The 24,337-nt window shown below is 37.5% G+C and overlaps 1 protein-coding gene across 5 annotated transcripts in view; it reads right to left on the bottom strand.

Moving 5' to 3' along the window:
• Positions 1-24,337, bottom strand: part of CFAP54 (cilia and flagella associated protein 54) — a 303,678-nt gene that overhangs the window by 214,619 nt on the left and 64,722 nt on the right. For all 5 annotated transcript variants that reach the window (XR_015163949.1, XR_015163948.1, XM_086400813.1 and 2 more), the window contains exons 20-22: positions 14,161-14,337; positions 10,107-10,199; positions 9,658-9,843 (exon numbers count right to left, since the gene is read on the bottom strand). Coding sequence is in view for 2 of the 5 variants with exons in the window: in XM_086400813.1 (XP_086256939.1) it covers positions 9,658-9,843; positions 10,107-10,199; positions 14,161-14,337 (456 nt within the window). In the remaining 3 variants the exon portion in view is untranslated. The remainder of the gene's footprint in view (positions 1-9,657; positions 9,844-10,106; positions 10,200-14,160; positions 14,338-24,337) is intronic.

Here is a 24,337-nt window from a genome sequence, read left to right as displayed (position 1 = left end):
CAGGGCCACGGCAAGGGAGAAAGACACATTTTGAAATCTCTTTTATTTCTAAATTGCATGGAAATTTGAAACTCTGTAAGGATGTTTCAAATTCTCATAAGCAAAACAAAGATCACATCTGAGCCAAATTAATTTCATTTCCATCTATCTCGGCAGTGCACTCCATTTATTACAGACACTGTTATAATGAACAATCTGTTCCAAGAGAAACAATCAGATTTCCCAAACCCAAAATATGAAATATACTTCATTTTTCTCTGGTTCTGACTGACGCTTTCAGAGCTTTTTTTTGCAACAAAGACTTCAGAGCTGAAAAGAGTGAGGATTAAAACACCATAATGTGTTTTAAGTTTCACACATTCAACCAGTTGGTAAAATAACTGATTTCACTGAAAAAACTTAGAAGCTTGCAAGAAAAAATCATCAACTTACCTATTTCTTTTGGTGGGATATATTTCTTTAACTATATCTTTAAAAATCACTCTATCCAAATATGTGTAACAATATGAAATCACACCACATGAGTTATATGCTGCTTCAAATTCTCAGTGGAAGCAGGTAGGATATTAAGTATAAATAAATTCATTAAGTATGTAAATGACATGTTACTAGACTATATTCCACACAAGGGAATAGCTTACAGGGCCAGAACTTTTAAAATCTGCCAAGTCAATACTCCTAATCAACCAACCAGTAAACTTTTATGAAGTTTCTACTTGGTGCTAAGCACTGTAAATCTAGATTCTTCAAAGCTTAAAACAATTTCATACTCCATGAAACTGTAATCAAGTTACAGTGGTAAAACACATGAAATTACAGAAAAATTGCAAATAATCACATCATAACTGTGGAGACTTAAAAAAGGAGAAATGAAGACTTCAAGGAGGAATCAGGGCTTGATGTAAACCCTAAGGCAGGGATAAGGTTCAAATGGGCACAGTTTAGATGGAATCTGAAAAAGGTCCTGTGAAGGAAATTGCCACAGGGCATTTGAGACTGGAAAGACAGGTCAGAATTTGAAGAAAAGTAGGGCTTCCCTTGTGGCTCAGTTGGTAAAGAATCCACCCGCAATGCAGGAGACCTGGCTTTGACCCTGGGTTGGGAAGATCTCCTAGAAGGAAACAGCTACCCACTCCAGTATTCCGGCCTGGAGAATTCCATGGACAGTATAATCCTTGGGGTCACAAAAAGTCGGATGTGACTGAGTGACTTTCACTCACTCAGGCAGTATGGTGGGCTTTCCTGGTGGCTTAGTTGGTAAAGAATCTGCCTGCAATGAGGGGGACCTGGATTCAATCCCTGGGTTGGGAAGATCCCCTGGAGGAGAACATGGCAACCCACTCCAGTATTCTTGCCAGAGGAAAAAATGGACAAAGGAGCCTGGCGGGCTGCAGTCCATTGGGATTGCAAAGAGTCAACATGACTGAAGCAACTAAGCACAACACAGGCAGTATGATTGGACAGGTAAAGTGAGACAGGATTTCAGAAAGTCTTGAAAATCAGATGTGTGTGTGTGTGTGTTGGCTCAGTCATGTCCAAATCTTTGTGACTCCATGGACTGTAGCACACCAGGTACCTCTTTCTATGAGATTTCCCAGGCAAGAATACTGGAGTGGGTTGCCATTTCCTTCTTCAGGGAATCTTCCTGACCCAGGGGTTGAACCCACATCTCTTGCATTGTGGGGCAGATTCTTCACCACTGAGCCACCTGGGAAGCCCTGAAAATCAGATGGAAGTATTTAAAGATATCAGGTCCTGGACCAAGCATTTCACATGCATTATGGCATTGACTCTTCATTATAGCTCTGTGAAGTGAGCTCTATGAGTGTCCTTGTTTTCCAGATAAGGAAACTGGGGTATTGACAAGTAGAATAATTTGTACAGAGCCAAATACTCAGTAAAAAATAAATAAAATGAAAAAGTAGAATCAAGACTTAGTGTGATAGATGAGGTCCCTTCTCTGGGCCACATTGGGCAAAAAAGTGGGACTAAGTGGTCATTAAAACACCATTATAATTCTAAGATTCACCATGGAAAATGATAACAGATGATGTGTAAGGGAGTTGGTGAAACTATAATTGAATGTTCTTTCCTTTTAAAATATAGCTTTTTAAAAATAGTTATTTCTGAGTCACTTTGCTGTACAGCAGAAATTGGCACAACACTGAATCAACTATATTTCACTTTTTATAAAAAAGGGTGAAAACATAAAAATAATGTTATTTGTTCAGTCAGTGGACATTGCAAAACAAGAAAAAAATGCTATGACAAAATTAAAGGTTTATAAATTCATGAGTTTGTCTGAGTTAACAGAGGAGTGCTTGATATTCGCAGGTTCAAAGATGGTTAAGTAGTAGTCATGTGCAGAATAGACCTTAGAGGGGGTGAGGTTAAAATGAGAAATAAGCATTAAAAGAGGGACTTCCCTGGTGGTCCAATGGCTAAGACTCCACACTCCCAATGCAGGGGGTCTGGGTTCGATCCCTGGTCAGGGAACTAGATCCCAAAATGTTTATGTGGGTTTTTCCATAAGATGCTATGGAACAAACATTTTGGCCAACCTAATACATTCCTTTGCAGCACCTTGGCAAGCTCCTCCTCTTCTCTTCAATCTCATGATACTGGCGTTCCCCAGGGCTCAGTCTTCTGACCTCCTCTCCTCAGCACTCATGTCCTTGCTGCTATTATCCAGCCCCACGGCTATAGTTGTCATACAACTACTCTCAGTTCCCTCGGCTGCCCAGACCTCTCTCCCAAACTCCACATTCACGTGTCTAACTGACTACTCAACAATTCTCTCTGAATATCTAATAAACATCTGACCTCAACACGCCCCCAACTGAATTTTTTATCTTTCTCTGCACCACCCACAGCCATCCCCAACTCAGCTGTGGCCCGAGTCTGTCCTTCTAGTTAGTTGGCTAAACACCTTCAAGGCATCTCCTATTTTTCTCTATAAATTGTTTCCAACAGGAATACTTGTTAACTCCTCCTTCAAAATATATCCAGAATCTGGCCACTTCTCATCACATCAATTACTATCACCCTGGCCAAGCCACTCCCACCTCTGGTTGGATGACAGCGGTAGGTATTCAACAGCTCCCTCTGCTTCTATACTCACGCCTTATGGTGTGTGCACAACACAGTAGCCAGGGTGAGCCTTGAAACAGAAGTCACGTTATGTTGTCCTATTATATCAAACTCTCTCCAGTGGCTGTCCATTTCACTCACAGTAAAAGCCATACTTCCTACAATGGTCTGGAATTCTTATCACGATCTACTTTCCCCCCATCCACTCACCTTTTACCTCCCTAAGCAATCCTTCAGGCCCCTCTAATCCAGTCATTCTGGTCTCCTTGCTATTTATGTTATACCAAGTACAGTTCTGGAATCCTTCAGGCTTTTCTTCTAGCTCCTTCTGTGGAATCTTCTTTCTCCAGAGCTGCTCCCTCACCTCCTTCAAATGTCTGTTCACATCTCATCTTCCAGATGACATTTTCTCTGTTCAGCTTACTTAACACTGTAACACTGTAATTTACCTTCTTCACATTTATCCCACTTCACATTTCCAATTCCTCTGACTGTACTCTACGCTATTTTTCCACAGGACTTACCTTCTAACATACTATTAATAGGCAATCTATTTCTTTACTATGTTCATTGTCTATTACCTACCTCCTACCATGGCATTTTGCTCACTTCACTTAGAACAGTGGTTCTCAAAGTATGGTCCCTGAACCATCAGCATCTGCCTCACCTATGAACTTGTTATACATGCAGACTTAACAGGTCCTATCCCACACCAAGTGAACCATATACTCTGTCAGTGCGGGCAGCAATCTCTTTAGGCCAGCACTCCAGATCCTTCTGATTCAGGCTCAAGTTTTACAATCACTAGCCTACAGCAATGCCGGGCACAGAGTAAGCACTCAATAATAATGTGTTAAATGAACTTAAAATTCTGCTTTTCCTGATAATTTCCCTCTCTGTACAGAAGAGAACACCCAGGAGGTATGCTACAAAATAACACAATTGACTGGCCCAGGGTGAGTGCCTGACCCAAGCTGGGTCCACAGCAAAGCAAGATGGACCCCATACATACACATACACAGTCTGCTTCAGGTGTTAAGGCTGAAGACATTACATGCACCAGGAGGATCTGAGAGAAAGTTTATTATTCACACAAGGGACTCCCAGGGAGAGTCCCATGGGCAGGCACAGGCAGGTCCAGGTTTTCCTGGGCAGAGCAGAAGGTTGGGCTTTGTTAGTGGCTGGACTGGGCACAGTTCCTGCTGGCTGGGACCTTTAAATTTCCTGCAGGAACCAAAGGAAAAGGTGAAGTCAGAGACCTCCTTAGTAGCCTGCTCAGATATGGGGCCAAAGGAACAAAGAAGGGTGAGATTTAAAAACAAGTCAGTGGCCAAACATTAAAAATGAGATCAGACTCTTACATTGGGTGAACCAGTGCAGGTCTCTTTCCCAGAAATTTGGAATCAAGATTAGGTCATAGCTAAACAGTCCCAGAATATGGCTGAAATTGAGAAATACACAAAAACATTCAAGGGGCTGCCATATTCCCTCCAGAGATGGAAAGGAAAATCAATATTTAAAGAGGGAAAAAGAAAGCAAGTGATATAGAGAGTATCAGAGGTATGAGGCTTACAGCTGCCTGAACTTTGCAGCCTTCCCAGGGCTTGGCTGCATTTCCCCAAGGGAGGCTTTCTTGCAATCGGGGTCCTAACTGAAACCATAAGTCAAAAATCAACTAGAATGAGGATTACTGTTGTGGTGATGAGACTGATTAAAAAAAAAAAAAAACACAGTTCAAATGAAAGAGATGATACCTAACATAGAACCTGGCACAAAACAAACATTGAATTTTTGTTTGTTCAAAGAGGGAAAAGAAGAGTTGAAACTTCTTATAAACTTAAAAAATGGGGATGACTACATTTTACTTGGTAGCTCTATACTTTTTAATGGTCATAGACAAAAGGCGAAACTCTATTAATAAAAGGGTTTCAATGAATTCATACATGAATTGGAAAAAATGTACAAATTTCAGTTTCCTGCCACCATTGTGATTCCCGACCCAACATCAAACTCTACTGCTCCCACAGATCATGACAACCTATGGAGTACACCAACCTAGGAAGAGAAGAGATGGGAGAGATGTAAGCTCTAGATGAACTTTGCACATGTTAGATGGTGAACACATGATTTCCTGGGAACCTGGACAGAGCAGTTGAAAGGCATGAGCTGGTTCAGATGGCAGGCTTACCATCTACCACCAGAGTTCAGTTCAGTTCAGTCGCTCAGTCATGTCCGACTCTGCAACCCCATGAACCGCAGCACACCAGGCCTCCCTGTCCATCACCAACTCCCAGAGTTCACCCAAACCCATGCCCATTGAGTCGGTGATGTCATCCAACTATCTCATCCTCTGTCATCCCCTTCTCTTCCTGCCCTCAATCTTTCCCAGCATCAGGGTCTTTTCCAATGAGTCCGCTCTTTGCATCAGGTGGCTAAAGTATTAGAGTAACCTTGGGTAAATTACTTAACCTCCCTAAGATACTCTTTCTGGAATAAAATGAGATTGGCAGAGGAAGGGTTAAATTCATCTGTTTCCTGAACTTGAAAGTAATACTACCACCTCTATCTTTAGAATTACTGTAATCAATGAAATAATAAATGTTAAAATGTCTGTCAGGCAACAGTTTTTTAATAAATGATATTCCTCACTTTCTCATTTCAACAAGTCATGGTGCCCACTTGCTATTTGATTTAGTAGTTCAATAATCCAGCAGTATGTGGCATTTGGTCTTGTATCCGTTTTACAGACAGGGAAATTAAGACCAAGCAATTTGCCTAAAATCCTACAATCCTGCTCACAGATTTCTAATTGTCTATATTTTATATCACATTATCTAGTCATTCCCAACTTAAAAGGGAATAATAAAAAGAAATGAGGCTATAAAGGGAATGAAATTGGAAAATAAATGTAGACAATATATAATTCATAAAGGTTCCTCAAAAAATTTTCCAGATAGCCTAAATTATTATAGTTTTCTACAGTAAGATAAAAATCTAGTAGAGATTTACCTGACTTTATAGACTTTTTATTTATAAAATAATGTTTAGTAAAAAGTACAACTGAAAACTCTAAGCCAAGTTATTCATAAACATTTAGCAAAGTAACTCCATATTTTACTATAAAATATTTATGATATTTTTTAAAGAACAGAATTATCTTGAAACTAAAAGCTAGCCACTCTTACAAAAAACAGCAGCTTTTCATCACAGTTCCAAAAGAAAGGTACGTTTTCCTGCTAAAATTTAAAAGCTTAAACTCAAATTTTAAATGGAGGAAATTTTGCTTATCCAACTTAACATTATGAGAGAGAATGATTTTAGACTGTCATAAATGAACTACAGTACTGCAAATACAGTAAAGAAACACAGGCCATTACTTTATGACACTTCTCATTATCCTAGCAGTATAGCTAGGACTTCGTTTTATTAACTTTCAATGAAAGTTATGCCAAATGAAGCCCAAGAGTCAAACCACTCCCTGGAGAAAAATTAGACCTTGATGAAATATTCAGTGCCTTACTTTGAAATAACTCCATCACTGCAAATTAGGAAATATATTAGATTCCAAAGAAATCAAAACATCAGAAAACCATGAGCCCAAATGACATGCTAAACCAATGCTAGACAAATCCTAGCAATTCTCTCAATTTAATTTTCTTTGAAAAATATGATAATATAAAATTCCAGTTAGACTTTAGCCTATAATACTAATCAACTATTAAGAGGAAAAATAGCACAATAGAAATGGGATAAAATTTGGAAAAGCCAACAATAAACTTAAAATTATATGCTTGAGACTTGGGTCAATGAGTCATTTTTTTCTAGAATCCCATTCACTGGTGACATGTTTTATTTAAGTCAGGCAATTATTTCAGCAAAAATGTCAATTCACAAGTATATCCATAACTAAGAATCACAATAATATTCATTAAATGCCTACTGTCGGGTAAGTGCTATGGTTAAATGTTTAACAAGCATAATTCCATTTAATACTCATAACAGTTCTGGGAGGTAACCACTATTATTATTCCACTTCATAGATGAAGGTTAATTGACTAATACCACACAGCTAGTGTGAGGATCTGCATCTTAAACTCAGGTCTGTCTCTATGAACCCAGAAAATTCACTTCTATAAACCAATCCAAAGAAAATAATCATAGATGCAGTGAAAGATGCTCAATATCACCAATTATTAGAGAAATACAAATCAAAACTACAATGAGGTATCATCTCACTGTATGGCCATCTCATTGATGGCCATGTCAGAATGGCCATCGTCAAAAGTGTACAAACAATAAACACTGGAGAGGGTGTGAAGAAAGAGGGAACCTTCCTACAGTGTTGATAGGAATGTAAATTGGTACAGCCACTATGGGAACTGGATGGAAGTTCCTTAAAAAACTAAAAATAGAACTAGTTTATGATCCAACAACCCCACTCCTGGGCATATATGTGGAGAAAAGTATAATTTGAAAAGATTCATGGACCCCAATCTTCATTGCAGCACTACTTATAATAGCTAAGACACAGAAACAACCCAAGTGCCCAACAACAGATGATTGGTTTAAGATGTGATGTACACACACACACACATGCAAACAGAATATTACTCAGCCATAAAGAAGAATAAAACATTGCCATTTGCGGCAACATGGATGGGCCTAGAGAATATCATAGTAAGTAAAGCAAGTCAGGCAGAGAAAGACAAATATTATGTATCACTTACATGTAGAATCTAAAATACAATGCAAATGAACTCATCTACAAAATAGAAACAGACCCACAGACATTGAAAACAAACATGGCTACCATAGGAGAAAAGGAGGAGGAAAGGGATAAATCAGGTGTGTGGGATTAATAGATATGAACTACTATACAGAAAATAAACAATCATCAAATATTAATATTTACTGTATAGCACAAAGAACTATATTCAATATCTTAAAATAACTTACAATGGAAAGTAATCTGAAAAAATACATACATATGTATAAAAATCATGTTGCTGTACACCTGAAACTAACACAATATTGTAAAACAACTGATATGTATTTTTTATGGAAAGAATAATTATTTACAATGTTATATTCGATTCTGGTGTACAGCAATTCTGGTGTACAATTCTGGGGTACAGTGATTCAGTTATATAGACACATATCCTTTTTCATAGTCTTTTCCATTATGGTTTATTACACAATATTGAATCAGTTCCCTGTGCTATACAGTAGAACCTTACTGTTTAACCATTTTACATACAGTAGTTTATATCTGTTAATCCCAAACTCTTAATTGATCCTTCCTCCACTCCCTTTCCCCTTGGGTAACCATAAGTTTGTTTTCTTTGTCTGTGAGTCTCTACTTTTGTTTCACAAACAAGTTCACATATGTCATATTTTAGATTCACATATAATGATATCATATGGTATTTGTCTTTCTCTTTCTGACTTACTTCACTTAAGTATGACGATCTCTAGGTCTATCCATGTTGCTGCAAATGGCATTATTTCATTCTTTTTTTATGACTGAGTAGCAGTCCAGTGTGTATGTGTGTATACATGTATATACACACACATATATATATACTACATTATGACATTTTTAAGATGAAATACCATACAAATGTTAAAAATTATGTTTTGAAACAATACTTTAATGGAATGGAAAAATTTAATTATGTAGTAAATAACAATCAGATGTAAAATAATATGTACACTATAACTAAAATTATATATTATTCATAAATTTACACACGTATATATGTGTCTACACACATGTTGTATGTAGACATATATATATGTGTGTGTATTTGTATACATACAGGCTTCCTAAGTGGTAAAGAATCCTCCTGCCAATGCAGGAGACGTGTGTTTGAACCCTGGGTGGGGAAGATCCCCTGGAGATGGAAATGGCAACCCACACCAGTATTCTAGCCTGTGAAATCCTATGGACAGAGGAGCCTGGTGGGCTACAGTCCATGGGGTTGCAAAACAGTTGGACACAACTTAGCAACTAAACAACAGTGTACACATATGCCTGCAAAGAAAAGGATATCTCTGGATTAGGGCTTCTCAGCCATGGCACTATTGACATTTTGGACCAGATAACACTTTGTTGAGGGGAGGAAATGCTGTCCTTTGCTTTGTAGCGTGCTTATCAGCATCCCTGGCCTCTACCTTCCAGATGTTAGTAGCACTCCTCTAGATGGTGACCACCAAAAATGTCTCCAGACATTGATATATGTTCCCTGGGGGCCCAAACTGCTTCAGGTTAAGAACTGCTACTGGTTGACAGGAAAACAGGCAACATTTATTTCCAAAATTCTAAAATCAGTATGTGTTGCATTTAAATGTTATTTAGTGCAGGAAAAAAAATGTTATTATATAAAGCAAACTCATGAGTGAGAGAAATAATGATTTATATTTTAGGAGACTAAACTGTGGTCAAGGAAAATATGTATTACAGGAGCTTCAGAATATCTGCTGTGACTGTTTTTTTATCAGAAATTACTTAGTAATTGGTTAACAGTATAAAAAATAGAGGAAATAATTAGGAGAAATCTCATCTACCTGCGTCAATAACATCCGAGTAGTAACAGCAGAAAGAGGTGGGTAAACCAGAATTGGTTTAGTTGTCTCGCCAATAGCATCACCAATCAGTTTTCCTTTAGAACAGTAAGCCGCAACTGCAAAGACGTATTTTTCATTGGTTTCTAAACCTTTTACCTCAAAAACGCTTTTGCCATCTGCTGGTATCTATTAACAAAAACATATTTCAAGTTATACATGGAAAATAAAAGTAAGGGTTTTTTTTAATATAATTAAGTGATCTTTATAAGTTAAAAAAAAACTTTCCATTTACTGTAACATTTTAGTTATGACTCAAGTTGAAATCAAGAGAAATTCACTGAAACAGTGATTACATAAAGAAAAAAAAAAAAAACAGCAACACTCAGTTGTAATTAATGAGACTTTTGGTAAGACTTCCTGACATTCAAAGTTTTTTCAATTCAACATACCGCTTCTCCTGAGTTTGGGAGATGATTATCGTTTAGTCTTACTTTTCCATAGCTTCCTTCTGCTTTGCGACCCAAAATGCAGTACCAGCAGACCTGCCAAGGAGAGAGATGCGCCTGTCATCTCTAGTCAGTTTACACAGCATTTGATTTCTTTTATCATGATGTGGCAAAAGGAATACTTTTCTATACAAAAATATAACTATTCAAGTCTTAAAATATGAAACCTCAGTTTACAAAGACACTTAGGTTTACACTTCTTAAAAATACAAATATAGTTTATCTGGGACCAAGACTAAAATATTATTCATTATTAATTACTTTTAGCTCTTATGAAGTGAGCAGTTCCTATGTGTTAAGCAGTGTTCAGACAGTGGCAGAGAGTGACTCCAAAGATGAGCTCGTCTTGATGACAAAAAGACCAACACGGAAATGATTTTCACATTTTATTTAATAATAAGTGACAAAAAGTAAGTGGTAAAAGAACCAAGGCTGTAAACTGTAGTGTTTTAAATAAAATGTAAAAGTGCATATGAAAAAGCCTAGAATAAAACGTTTCTAAATAAGAATAGTAGAGTTTGGATGATAAAATGGTAACATTATGGGTAATATTTTTTCCTCTGGTCTATAAATTTTCTGAAACATTGTATTCCTTTGATAATTATTAAATACAGATGTAAACCAAAAGCAAAATGCAAATTGCACAGAAAAAAAGCAAACTTAAAACTTGACTAAATGGTTAGACAATAATGGTCTTTTTGCCAAAACGTCAAAATAATGGAGATTCCTCATCATCATGAATTATTCTCACTGTAGGGAAAGGGGGAGAGGTGATACTTAGGAAAAAAGCATCATTAGGAGGTATACTGTCCAGGGGAGGCGATGTAGGGGTCGTCATCAATGTGGCGTTTCATTCCCTTTTCCCCAAAGGCCCCACCTCACAACATCTCAACTTCTAAAACTAGAAAAAAAGGGTATGGGGCAGGGAATATAATTGTCTCAGAAGCAGCTGCCTTTTACAGCTCTGCCCGCTATTTCTCCCTCTGGGTCAACAGAAAAATACTAATTGTGTATTGTCTGCACAAGTAGTTCTCCACTCTGACTATGCAACAGGATCGTTTTTTAAAATACAGTTTGTACATAATCAACCATTAAAAAAAAAAAATTACATCTACCCAAGCCTGCCCCCCTCAGTGAATATGAATACCTAGTGCAAAATAGCCGAACTCCTGTGTTTTTAAAGAAAATTTCTCAGGTGATTAAAGAGCACTAGGAAAGGTAGAACTTCAAGGACAGAAAACACACTGAAGGAACTTGGAAGATGGAGGCCAGGAGAAGAGGAAAAAAAAAACTCAGCATGACTCTCAGAAAAAAACTTAGAAACTAACTTTCCTTGACTTTTCATGTAAAAAAAGTGCCATAGAGGTAAAAAAGGAAGAAATGTACTGTTTTATGACCTGGATCATTATTGCTCTAAGTGAAGCTCTACATATTTTGAAGCTCTACAGAATTTGAAGAGTAAGTTTTCTCTAAAAGCATTTTTAAAAGCAGGCTTTATATTTCTATTTTGCTACCCAGATGAAAACATCTTAGTTTATATAAGAACAGTAAGTCCTTAGAATCTATATAAGAGTAAGGACACATGGAAAAATCACCACTAACTTCGAAAGTAAAATTTTATAAACTGCATTAATATTTTCAACTATTAAAACAGATGTTAATGCAATGAATGCCTTAATAACAGGATTTTGGTAAAACAAAAGATGGCTGAAATCACAAACTAGAAAGTGTATTTAAGCCCACAGCACCATCTAGCGCTAAGGAGTAGGTAACAGAAGGTGTCATTTCCAGCAGCATGCATCTCTCCCAACATAGAACATACATCAACCTCACGTCATGTGCTGAGTAACAAGTCTTACAGCTGCAGGTCAAGAGTGGGATTCTTATGTCTTCCTATTTTTAACATTATGAAATAAACTAGTCACTAATTTGAGATACATAAAAAATAAGAACCTGGTTAAATAAATCAAAATATTTACATAAAAACAAACAAAAACTCTTGGGAAATTATCCAGTCTTAGTTCTATCCTGAATTTCTAAAGCCAATGAATCCTTATTCTTAAAACAGATCCCCCAGATCCAAAGTTGAATTTTAATACTGCTAGAAATTGCAATAATGCATTTATCATAGCACAGTTGGGTATAAGATGAATGTTGTTACTATTCGTTCAATTATAAGGCATTAGGAAGGTGGTATTACTTCTCACTGATGTCCACCTCCCATTAGTCTGTTGCTGCTGCTGCTGCTGCTAAGTTGCTTCAGTCATGTCCAACTTTGTGTGACCCCATAGATGGCAGCCCACCAGGCTCCCCTGTCCCTGGGATTCTCCAGGCAAGAACACTGGAGTGGGTTGCCATTTCCTTCTCTAACGCTTGAAAGTGAAAAGTGAAAGGGAAGTCTCTCAGTTGTGTCCAACTCTTAGCGACCCCATGGACTGCAGCCCACCAGGCTTCTCCGTCCATGGGATTTTCCAGACAAGAGTGCTAGAGTAGGGTGCCATTGCCTTTTCCGCCCTTTAGTCTAAAACTCCTCAAAAAATGGAATCGTGCTTTATTTGTGTTTACTTCTATACTTTACCTCACATAGAGCTTAACAGATAACAGACACTCAATAATGATCACTGAACAGAATTTATGAAAAAAAATCATCAGATAATATGATCACAGAGTGTAACCTCATTAACTGATTTTAGCAAACCTTATTACATAAGGTTAATACAAGAAATGTAGGGACCTTGGTTAACATGCCAAGAATATGATATAATATCTCATTTACTTTTCACAGCAGAAACATTTTACAAATGAAAAAGTAACAAAAACAAATTTAAGAACGGTTCAGAAAGTATACTTAGATTTCCTAAGGTCATACTGCTGTGCTAGACTGAGAATTTTATGTCTGTGTTTGTCTCACTTCAAAGCCCATGCCCTTTCCACTGTATCGAGTCAGTGTAAGTTCAAACAGAACATCCTAAGGATAATCAAAGAAACAACTTTGTTTTTTATACAACATCAAAGAGCATGTGTTCATCACCCAAAAGAGGAAATGTAATATTTAAAATATGAATTAGATGGAACCAAATGCTTGTGAGGAAACTAAATCTCAAGTTACAGTCACACACAGACTAATTTCAAGGCACTGGGGCTAGGAGAAAGAGCTTCAATAAACACATAGAGTTATGACTTATAATATGGATGGAATTATTGTTTGCTTTCATTAAAAGACTCTTTTAATAAAAATTTAGTCTGACTCTTTGTGACTACATGGATTATACAGTCCATGGAATTCTCCAGGCCAGAATACTGGAGTGGGTAGCCTTTGCCTTCTCCAGGGGATCTTCCTAACCCAGGGATCGAACCCAGGTCTCCCACACTGCAGGCAGATTCTTTACCAGCTCAGTCACAAGGGAAGCCCAGGAATACTGAAGTGAGTAGCCTGTCCCTTCTCCAGCAGATCTTCCTGACCCAGGAATTGAACCAAGGTCTCCTGCATTACAGGTGGATTCTTTACCAACTGAGCTATCAGGGAAGCCTTTTATTAAAACAATCCTCATTTACTCAGAAGAACTTCAGAAAGAGCCTCTAAATTCACCACCCCTCAATTTTCTTGTCTTCAACATTGGTTCTCAGAGTAACTTTTATCCCCTTCAAGTGTCTGACTCTATTTTAATGAAACCTTCTTGATACTGAGCACTCTAGTATATCAGTGTATGACTGTTACAGTGATAAAGGTACTTCGAGAGAAATGCTTGTCTCTTATTTCTCCTTATTATATATTTGGGTGTAGCAAAGCTATATGGAGCCAAACGGGAAATAGCATAAAGGCAAAAGGGTCATGAAGAAACTAAGTTTAGTTAAGATATTAAAATACTAATCTCAGTGTTCAGGGTTTATAAATAAGATTATCCAAGTGCTAAAAGCAATAAAACTATCAATCATTACAGTTATTGAATTACCTTTGATGCTTTCCTTGAGGTAAAGATCAAAATAGACAACATACCTTAACATCAGAAACAAATGGGGCAGGTTTTAATGTCACAGAACGGTAAGTTCGGGATAGCAGGATGGGTGGAGGAGGGACCCTGCTTTTCTTTCTTTTGGCAGTTTCCACATATTTCTGATATGAATATTGTATACTTTGTTCTGATTCGGTCTTCTCAATCAAAGAATATGCTTCCTATAATAAAGTGTGAAAATAGGAAAATACATTTCAAGAGCTTGAACTTCGTTTTATTGGAGAATTCTGGTGATGTTAAACAACATTATCTTGATGCATGTATTTTTTGGGCCTCGGTAGTATACATATTTCAAACATTGAATGATATTCCAGAAGTAAAAACAAACTACTAAACAAGACAAGTAAAAAATAGCTATTAAGACAATTATACTGTATGTCTAACATGTTTATCATTATTATTATACATTAATATAAGACATTTCAGTTTCAGATCAAGTCCTCTGAATATCTGCCATCATATTTCACTGTCCTTAAAAATTTTTGTAACACAATTATCTGCATTTATACTTATGAATTGTATATTTACACTTAATGCAATTTGAAATATGACTCTCAAGTAATGATCATTGGTACATGTGGTTTACAAAATTAATGTTATTGAGGGTTTCTTACTATCAGCAAAAAGAAATAAAATATACACAAATATCTATTCTATAAACCTAAAGGAAAGGCAATAATCTTTTTAAAGGTTACACATTTAGTGACAACAATAAAACAAAAAAAAACATAAATATCAGAAAATCTAAATACATCAAAAGTAAAACTAACTAAATCAACAATAATACATGTAAATGAGATAAACTCCTTTTATATTAAATGAAAAATCAAAGACTCTGACAGAGTACTAAAGCAAAAACCCATGTAAAGACTAAATTGAAGGATAGAAAATAGAATACCCTTTCAAACAAACAGTGCTTGGATGATTAGATATCCATGTGCAAAAGAAAAAAGAGGGAACCATATATCACATTATATACACATAGTTAACTCAAAATGAATTAGGGACCCAAATGTAAAAGCTAAAATTATAAAATACTTAGGAGAAAATATAGAAGCAAATATTCACAACCTTGAGTTAAACAATGCTTTCTTAGATATGACACCAAAAGCACACCAACAAAAAAAAAAAGCAGATAAATTTAAATTCATCAAAATTAAAAACCTCAAATGATATCATCAAAACAATAAAGACAGCTGACAGAATGGAACAAAATATTTGCAAATCATATATCTGATAAAGGAATTGTATTCAGAATATATAAAGAACAGTCGCAATAATAAAAAATAATAAAATAATAAAAATAAACAATAATGAAAAAATTCCATTAAAAAATGAACAAAGGGTTTACCTGAGGAAACCAAAATTGAAAAAAGACACATTTATCTCATTGTTCATTGCAGTACTATTTACAATAGCTAGAACATGGCCACCTGATGTGAAGAGCTCACTCATTTGAAAAGACCCTGTGTTGGGAAAGACTGAAGGCAGGAGGAGAAGGGGACAACAGAGAATGAGATGGTTAGATGGCATCACCGACTAATGGACATGAGTTTGGGTAAACTCCAGGATTCGGTGATGGACAGGGAGGCCTGGCGTGCTGTGGTTCATGGGGTTGCAGAGTTGGACATGACTGAGCGACTGAACTGAACTGAGAACATGGAAGCAACCTAGATGTCCATCGACAGATGAATGGATAAAGAAGTTGTGGTACATATACACAATGGAATATTACTCAGCCATAAAAAGGAATGCATTTGAGTCAGTTCTGATGAGGTGAATGAACCCAGAACCTATTATAGAGTGAAGTGAGTCAGAAAGAGAAAGATAAATATCATATTCTAACATATATATATATGGAATCTATAAGAATGGTACTGAAGAACTTACTTGCAGGGCAGCAATGGAGAATCAGACATAGAGAATAGACTTATGGGCATGGGGAGAGGGGAGGAGAGGGTGAGATGTATGGAAAGAGTAACATGGAAACTTACATTACCACATGTAAAATAGATAGCCAACAGGAATTTGTAGTATGGCTCAGGAAACTCAAACATGGGCTCTGTATCAACCTAGAGAGGTGGGATGGGGAGGGAGAGGGGAGTGAGGTTCAAAAGGGAGGGGATATATGTATATGTATAGCTGAGTCATATTGAGATTTGACAGAAAACAACAAAATTCTATAAAGCATTTATCCTTCAATAAAAAAATAAATTAAAAAAAAATGAACAAAGGGTTTGAATAGACATCTCTCCAAAGAAGATAACACAAATAGTCAGTGAGCAGATGAAAAGATGCACATTATCACTGATCACTGGAGATGGAAATACAGAACCTAACTCAAAAATACAAAAGCAAAAAAAACTCAACACAGCAATAATGATGAAAGAAACTCAGATATCCAAAAACCTACTTCCCACAAGTGTCAATCTTAAATGATATTATTAAAAGTTAATATTTCAAATCTCAATGAACTGAAAATTCCTATGTCATTTAAATTTATAACTACAGAGAAAGATAGACAGCTTCTGAAATAATATTCTAAAACTATTACAGCTTTGATAACAAAACCTGAAAAAATGACTGCACTTAAAAACATAGAGAAATCTTTTTACAAATACAAATGCAAACATTCTAAATAAAATACTAATTCACTGATCTAATAATATATTGGAGGAATAGTGTACTGTAATTATGTTGTCTCCTCAGGAATAAAAGGATGATTTAATACTAGGAAATCTAGGAATATAATTTAACTTATCCATAAATCAAATGAGAAAAAATATGATTACAGGTTCAATGGCCAAAAATACATTTGAGCAGTTTTTAAGATTATTAATTTAAAAAGAAATCAAAAGGGAAGTCAAAAAGTATCTTAAGACAAGTGAAAACACAGCATACCAAAACTTACAGGATTCAGCAAAATAAGAGGTTTGTAGTGAAAATGTCCACCATAAGAACAAAGATCTCAAATAAACTATCTAACTTCACACCTCAAGGAAACAGAAGAACAAAAATCCTAAGATCAAAGTTAGTTGACGAAATAACAAGGATCAGAGGGGAAATAAATAAAATAGAGACCATAAAGACAATAGAAAATCTCAACTAAAACAAAAGCTGTTTTTTAAGATTTAAAAAATTGACAAACTTTTAGCTAGATGAATAAAAAATAGAGAATGACTCACATATTAAAGAAATGAAGGAGGAGACAACTGATACCACAGAAACACAAAGAATCATAAGAAACTGCTATGAACAATTATATGCCAAAAATTGAATAACCTAGAAGAAGTGGATAAATTCCTAGTAATACACAACCTACCAATAGTGAAATACCATAAAGAAATAGAAAATACAAACATACTAGTAACAAGTAAGAAAATGAATAAGTAATCAAAAACTTCCTGATAAAAGTCCAGGACTAGATGGTTTCAGTGGTAAACTCCTGCCAGAAGTTTAAAGAATTAACACCAATCCTTCTCCAATTGTTTCAAAAAACTGAAGAGAAAGGGACACTTGCACACTGATTTTACAAGGCCAGCATTACCCTGATACCAAAATCAGACAAGGATAGTACAACACAAGAGAAGAAAACTACAAACCAAGATTGTTGATGTGTACCTGAAATTAACACAACATTGTAAATCAACTATACTCCAATAATTTTTTTAATTTAAAATAAAATAAGCTACAAAGATATATTGTACAGCACAGAAAATAAAACCAATATTTTATAATGACTATAAATGAAGTAGGGCTTCCCCAGTGCTTAGTAGATAAAGAATCCACCTGCAATGGAGGAGATACAGGAGACATGGGTTCAATCCTTGGGTCAGGAATATCCCCCAGAGAAGCAAACAGCAACCCATTCCAATATTCTTGCCTGAAAAATTCCATGAACAAAGGAGCCTAGAGAGCTACAGTCCAAAAGGCCACAAAGAGTCAGACACAACTGAGCAACTAAGCATGCACATAAATGGAATAGAACCTTTAAAAGTTGTAAATCACTATATTGTACACCTGTTACTTACATAATATTGTACAGCAACACTTCAATTTCAAAAAATAATTCCAAAAAAAACCATACTGTTTTATTGCCACAATAGTACTGAAGTCCAAAGTACAATCGTTTGAATGCAATCTCTCTCCCTATAGTTCCCATTAGAGAACATGTGACCAACTTCTTTTCATAAGCTACTCAATACTTAAAGGGCTTCCCTAGTAGATCAGCAGTAAAGAATCTGCCTGCAATGCAGGAGCCAGAGGAGACACGGGTTCGATCCCTGGGTTGAGAAGATCCCCTGGAGAAAGCCATGGCAACCCACTCCAGTATTCTTGCCTGGGAAATCCCATGGACAGAGGAGAGGCAGGCTACAGTCCATAGGGTCACAGACAGTCAGGTACGACAGAAGCAACTTAGCATGCATGCAGCATGCATGCAATGCTTATAAGGACAGATTGATGTTAAATATATCTGAAAATGCCTTAACATCCACAGTACAGCAGAACACTTATGGAAAGATGTAATGCAACTTTGAAGGGCATGATAACAATCATAAGACTGGAATGATAAAGCACCATATTTATTCCTCATCTAGTAGATCTCTCAAAGTATATTTTGGGTTCTCAACAATATTATGTACATTTCAGAAGGAGATGAAAAGTAGGTTAAGTCATATCCAAGAATCCTAACAAAGAATATTGCTGAGAATAAAATATACAACTTATAAGATCTAAGAGAAAAGACAGAAAAAAATGTGTAGTTTGCTAGAGAAAAATCTATCGAAAGCACCAAAAATTATTCTGATACGACAAAACAGAATATCCCAGAGTGCTTAAAGTGGAAGAGAGAATAGAAGTAGTAGTAATAATAATGGCTAACATTTACCGACTGCATATACTGTGCTTAGTCGCTGTTTGTGGACTGTAGCCCACCAGGTTCTTCGATCCATGGGGATTCTCCAGGCAAGGATACTGGAGTGGGTTTCTGTGCCCTCCTCCAGGGCATCCTGCCAACCCAGGGATCAAACCCAGGTCTCCCGCACTGCAGGCAGATTCTTTACCATCTGAGACACCAGGGAAGCCCTTATTGACTGCTTGCTGCTGCTGCTGCTAAGTTGCTTCAGTCGTGTCCGACTCTGTGAGACCCCATAGGCGGCAGCCCACCAGGCTCCCCCGTCCCTGGGATTCTCCAGACAAGATCACTAGAGTGGGTTGCCATTTCCTTCTCCAATGCATGAAAGTGAAAAGTGAAAGTGAAGTCGCTCAGTTGTGTCCGACTCCTAGTGACCCCATGGACTGCAGCCTACCAGGCTCCTCCATCCATGGGATTTGCCAGGCAAGAATACTGGAGTGGGTTGCCATTGCCTTCTCCATACTGACTGCTTACTCTGTGCCAAATGTTAAGTATTTTATAGGCATTTCATAAAATCTTCCCCAAGATCACCCATTTTACAAATGAAGAAAGTAAAACTTAAGAGAGCATAAGTAACTTGACCTTGGTCATATAGCTAGTCAGCAGTAGAACCACAGCTCTAATCAAGATCCTTCTACGTCTAACCACTATGATTTCTTGTCTTAATGCAAAGTGAAGTTTAAAAGAAGCATGAAAATGCAACCTAGATGATGTTTTCACTGCAATAACCTCAAAATATTTAAAAGAAAAAAAATCCTAAAATGTAAATATGCTAAAAGACTGAAGTCTTCTTTTGAAGACTTGGGGTCAAAATATGACCTCATAAGAGGAGGGTCAGAATCAAAAAGGGGTTTACTCTTTATGAGGAAGATTTTAGCATGGAACAATTTAAAAGAACTGAGAAGGTCTCTGAAATAAATTGGCTTACATATACTTTTCCTCAAAAAAGCAAATAGGATTGATTTGACTAGAATGCTACAAAATAGGGAAAATCATTTCAATTGGTAGCATAGTTAATACAATAGTATTTAGGAGCTCTGCACTGTGCTCAGTCCCTCAGTCATGTCTGACTCTGCCACCCCATGGGTTACAGCCCACCAGGCTCCTCTGTCCATGGAATACTCCAGGCAAGAATACTGGAGAGGGTTGCTATTTCTTCCTCCATGGGATCTGCCTGACCCAGGGATCAAACCCAAGTCTCTTGTATCACCTGCATTGGCAGGCAGATTCTTTACCACTACACCACCTGGGAAGCCCTGAGTTGTAAATTCAGGAAATATTAAAACCAGGAGTGATTAGAACTTCTAGTGGCTGGGCTTCTTCATTAGTTATGGTTCCAAATTAGGGCCATAAAATTAGATTTTGTGTTGATTATAAAAAATAATCTGCTAATCCATAATGCTCTCTTTGCTTAGAGTTGAAGCACTATAACTGAATTTTGGAACAGTCAATTACTGATTCAAGTTTCAACAAACAGTACAAGATCACTAGATGCATCAGTTAGGGTTCTTTGGTAACAGAAGCAACAGGAAAATGAGACTTTGACCATAGCAGGACCAGAGGCAAGAGGGTCCTCAGAATACAACTGAAAGAATCTGATCAGGACATGGGTATCAGAATGAATGAATGCCAACTGTGTGTGTGTGTGTGTGTGTGTTGTGTGTGCTCAGTCATGTCTGACTCCTTGCAACCTCATGGACTATAGCCCACCAGGCTCCTCTATCCATGGAATCTTCCAGGCAAGAATATTGGTGTGGGTTGCCATTTCCTCCTTCAGGGAATCTTCCCAGCCCATGGATTGAACCCGTCTCCTGAGGCTCCTCCATTGGCAGGGGGAATCTTTATCATTGAGACACCTGGAAAGTCCTGAATGCCAACTAATTTTTGTCTTTTTATCCCTCTGCTCAAGATTCAGATTCCAAGGAGGGAACAACCTATCGGCCTAGCTTGCCTCACCAGTCATCCTCTTGGCTGGCTGAGAAGAGTGGCCCTGAAAAGTCCCACCTGATTACATCTAGTGGGGAAGAAGAAATTCCTCCAAAGGTGACATTTGGAAAGGAAAGTGGATGCTAGACAGAAAAGAGCAGTGTATAACCTGCCCTGGTACCCTTAACACTTGCACTGAAGAGTATTCCTGCCTCTGCCCAGTGAGAAATTACACTGTAAAGATGCTCAGTGTTGGAGTGCTAGACTCTGAAGTGAACTAAGAGTGAAGATCATAAGCCATATGCTGATTCCTCTATTTGATCAGAAGTAGAAGATCAGGGACATCTCGGGCTGGTTCTAGGTGCAAGCCATTAAAATAAATCAGAGGTATAGTGTGTAAAATGCCAACAAGGACTTTCAGAAGTCAAATAACCAACAGAGGAAAATGAGAAAAATTAATCCCCACAATAAAAAAAAAAAAAAGCCAACCATCTCATCTGGAAGGCTAACAGGTTCTTATCAAAAGTTGGTCCCTTATCTGTGGCAACAAGCTGCTCCACCTTTAATGGACTTAGAATAAAACAGACACCTGATGACAGCATTCATCTCTAAGAGGTCAGGAAACTTCTGAAAAACTGAAACATGATATGAATTATTGAAGAGTTCTGCAAAGACCCAGGCTTTCCTAATCTTTTTTATGGTATCAGGTGACACATCAGATACTGATTTGGGGATAATTCTATTACCAGATGATGATAATGTAAAGCATGCTGTAATATAGCCCGAAAAAAAAAAAATGATTGCCAAGGGAGAGAAATTTATTTGTCTTCTTTAAGGAAAGAAATTCTGGCAATTATTTGATCCATAACATCGTCATTTATCAGAGTACCCTAAGGACTAATCACTAAGCTTTTTAACACTAGGATAAAAAATTGCCATGAAGGAGCAGAGGTGGCGATGGACGATTTCAGGACTTCTAAAAAAATATTCAACATTTCCCAGCTGGTGACAATCCTATGGAGGGCCCCTCATTAAAAAAAAAAAAAAAAGTGGAGCCTCTAAATGCTTCTCATGAGTTTAACAGAATATTTTAATTTTTCTTAAGTTAAAATAGTTTCACTTAAGAAATAGAAAGAAAAGATACACAAGGAGAAGAAAATGAACACTTCAGCTTTCCCACATCTCCAATGTGTTTCCAATCACGATAGTGGGAACATAGAGACATAACAGGGGAATGGGTATATTATGATAGCATTTCATGCATTGGAGAAGGAAATGGCAACCCACTCCAGTGTTCTTGCCTGGAGAATCCCAGGGATGGGGGAGCCTGGTGGGCTGCCATCTATTGGGTCGCACTGAGTCAGACACGACTGAAGTGACTTAGCAGTAGCAGTAGCAAAGACAAAATTGTGCCATAATAAAACAAAAGGGAAAATCCTGGAGGATTTACTCTCTCTGAACTCTAAGAGGCCATGAAAGAAATGAGTCCTGAAAGAAACAGTTCTAAAAGATAAGCTTTACTTGCCATCGAAATAGGACTGCAGTACCAATGTCCCTCAAACACTGGGTAATAAAGATTGGTTGTAGAAGCAGCTGCTAAGAAATGGGATCCTGAACGCACCCCAGGAGTCTTCTGACAGAGATCACTTACTGCTTGGCCTGGTCAGCTGAGATGATCCAACACCATCATCAAATTCCTTCATTCAAATGCTGGAGATTCTAGTGTATCAAGGCTCTCCCTGAATACGGCCAGGACAGACTTTCTCCCCTTGAATACTGGCAGCATCCATCCAGAATCCTTAGATTTCTTTTGAACTAGACTCTACTTTCTTTCTGGGCTCACCTTTTACTATCCTTTCCAAACACCCCTCTCCCCTTTGCCACTGCATCTTAGCTTCTGTCACACTGAATGACCTATAGAACTATAAGCATTTTATGACCCTTCCAGCCTCAGGACCTTTGCACAAGTTGTTTTCTCTTCCTTGCATGTCCTTTCCACCTTTGTCTTTCTCTGTCTCTGGCAACTCCTGCCTGTCTTTCAGTATTCAACTTTGTGTCATCTTTTCCGAATGTTTCCTCAAACATTCTCCACTGTTGGGTTAGGTGTTCTCTTCCTGAATTTCCCTGGCACTCTTGCAATTAAAGCACTTATGACAATGACTCATAATCACTTACTTACATGTCTATTTTCCCATAGATTGGATTTATCTTGAAGGCAGAAACCACAAAGAGTAGGCAATCCATCAATATCAGTTGAATGAAGAAAGAATCTTTGTTTTTATCCCCTGTACTCAGCATAATACCAGGCACATAGTCAACTTGCTTTGAAACATTTGCTGAATGGATCACAGGCCCTCAAAACCATTTGTTGGATAAATGAAGTGACGGACTCATGATCAGGAAACTCTACATGCCAGAAATCTGAAATTCCAATATTCTACTTCCTGACTTCAAACACCTATCCTTCTAACTCTCTCAAATTCTGATTTTATGGCCCCCAACCTCATACAGAGGTCCGATCTCTTGATATCTCCATAGTCTGCCACATCTTTAAAAGTTTAAAAGCCTTCGTGGGTGTTACTGCCTTCTCTACTCAATCTGCACCCATTTCTCATTGTGAACTTTTAACCTATACTTCCATACTTTTGAAAAAGTCCAGTCTGGTACAGATCTCTGTCACAAGTATTCTACTGTCACAGCTACTAAGAACACCACACCAGGATAACATCATACCAGCATGCAGATGGGGCCTTCTGGAAATCCACGGTCTTCAGCCTCAGCTAGAACTTCAGAATGCTGGCCAGCCCTTTATCTTAGAGTTCGCTCCTTCATCCATTCCTCTCCACTCTCCCATCACCTTCTCTCTCCTCAGTCCATCTACCTAGCCCCACATTTCATGGTTGGCAGATTTCCTTGCCTCCTACTTTAACAGATGATTAAGATAAGAAAGTATCCACTCAACTCTCTGCCTCCACAACAGACTTATAGAAATCTATATCTGTCTGTTGCTCCTTGCCTTCTACATCAGAGGGATGAGGTGTCTGCTCTGCAGTCCACCCTGCTTGAAGAGGAATCGCTTTGTATGTGCTTTCAGTCTCATCTCCTTTCCCTCTTCTATTATAGGATCCCCACTGGATGTCAGACTCTTCTTCAATGCTGTATCCTCCCCGTAGCTTTGACCTACACTCCTCTACCCTGTGTCAGTCAAGCTACTGGTAGTCTCTAATTTATCATGTGCCATTCATTCACCCAACACAATCAAAGTTTTGTGATGCATAGGGACAAAATAAAACAGAAATGTGATTCCCCTCAGAAATTTA

The sequence above is a fragment of the Bos grunniens genome, chromosome 5 (assembly GCF_055505025.1).
Source record: "Bos grunniens cultivar Pamir isolate PY7600 chromosome 5, Bosgru_T2T1.0, whole genome shotgun sequence".
NCBI lineage: Eukaryota > Metazoa > Chordata > Mammalia > Artiodactyla > Bovidae > Bos > Bos grunniens.
Note: the sequence above shows the minus strand (reverse complement) of the source record. Positions and strands in the feature narration are given on the sequence as shown.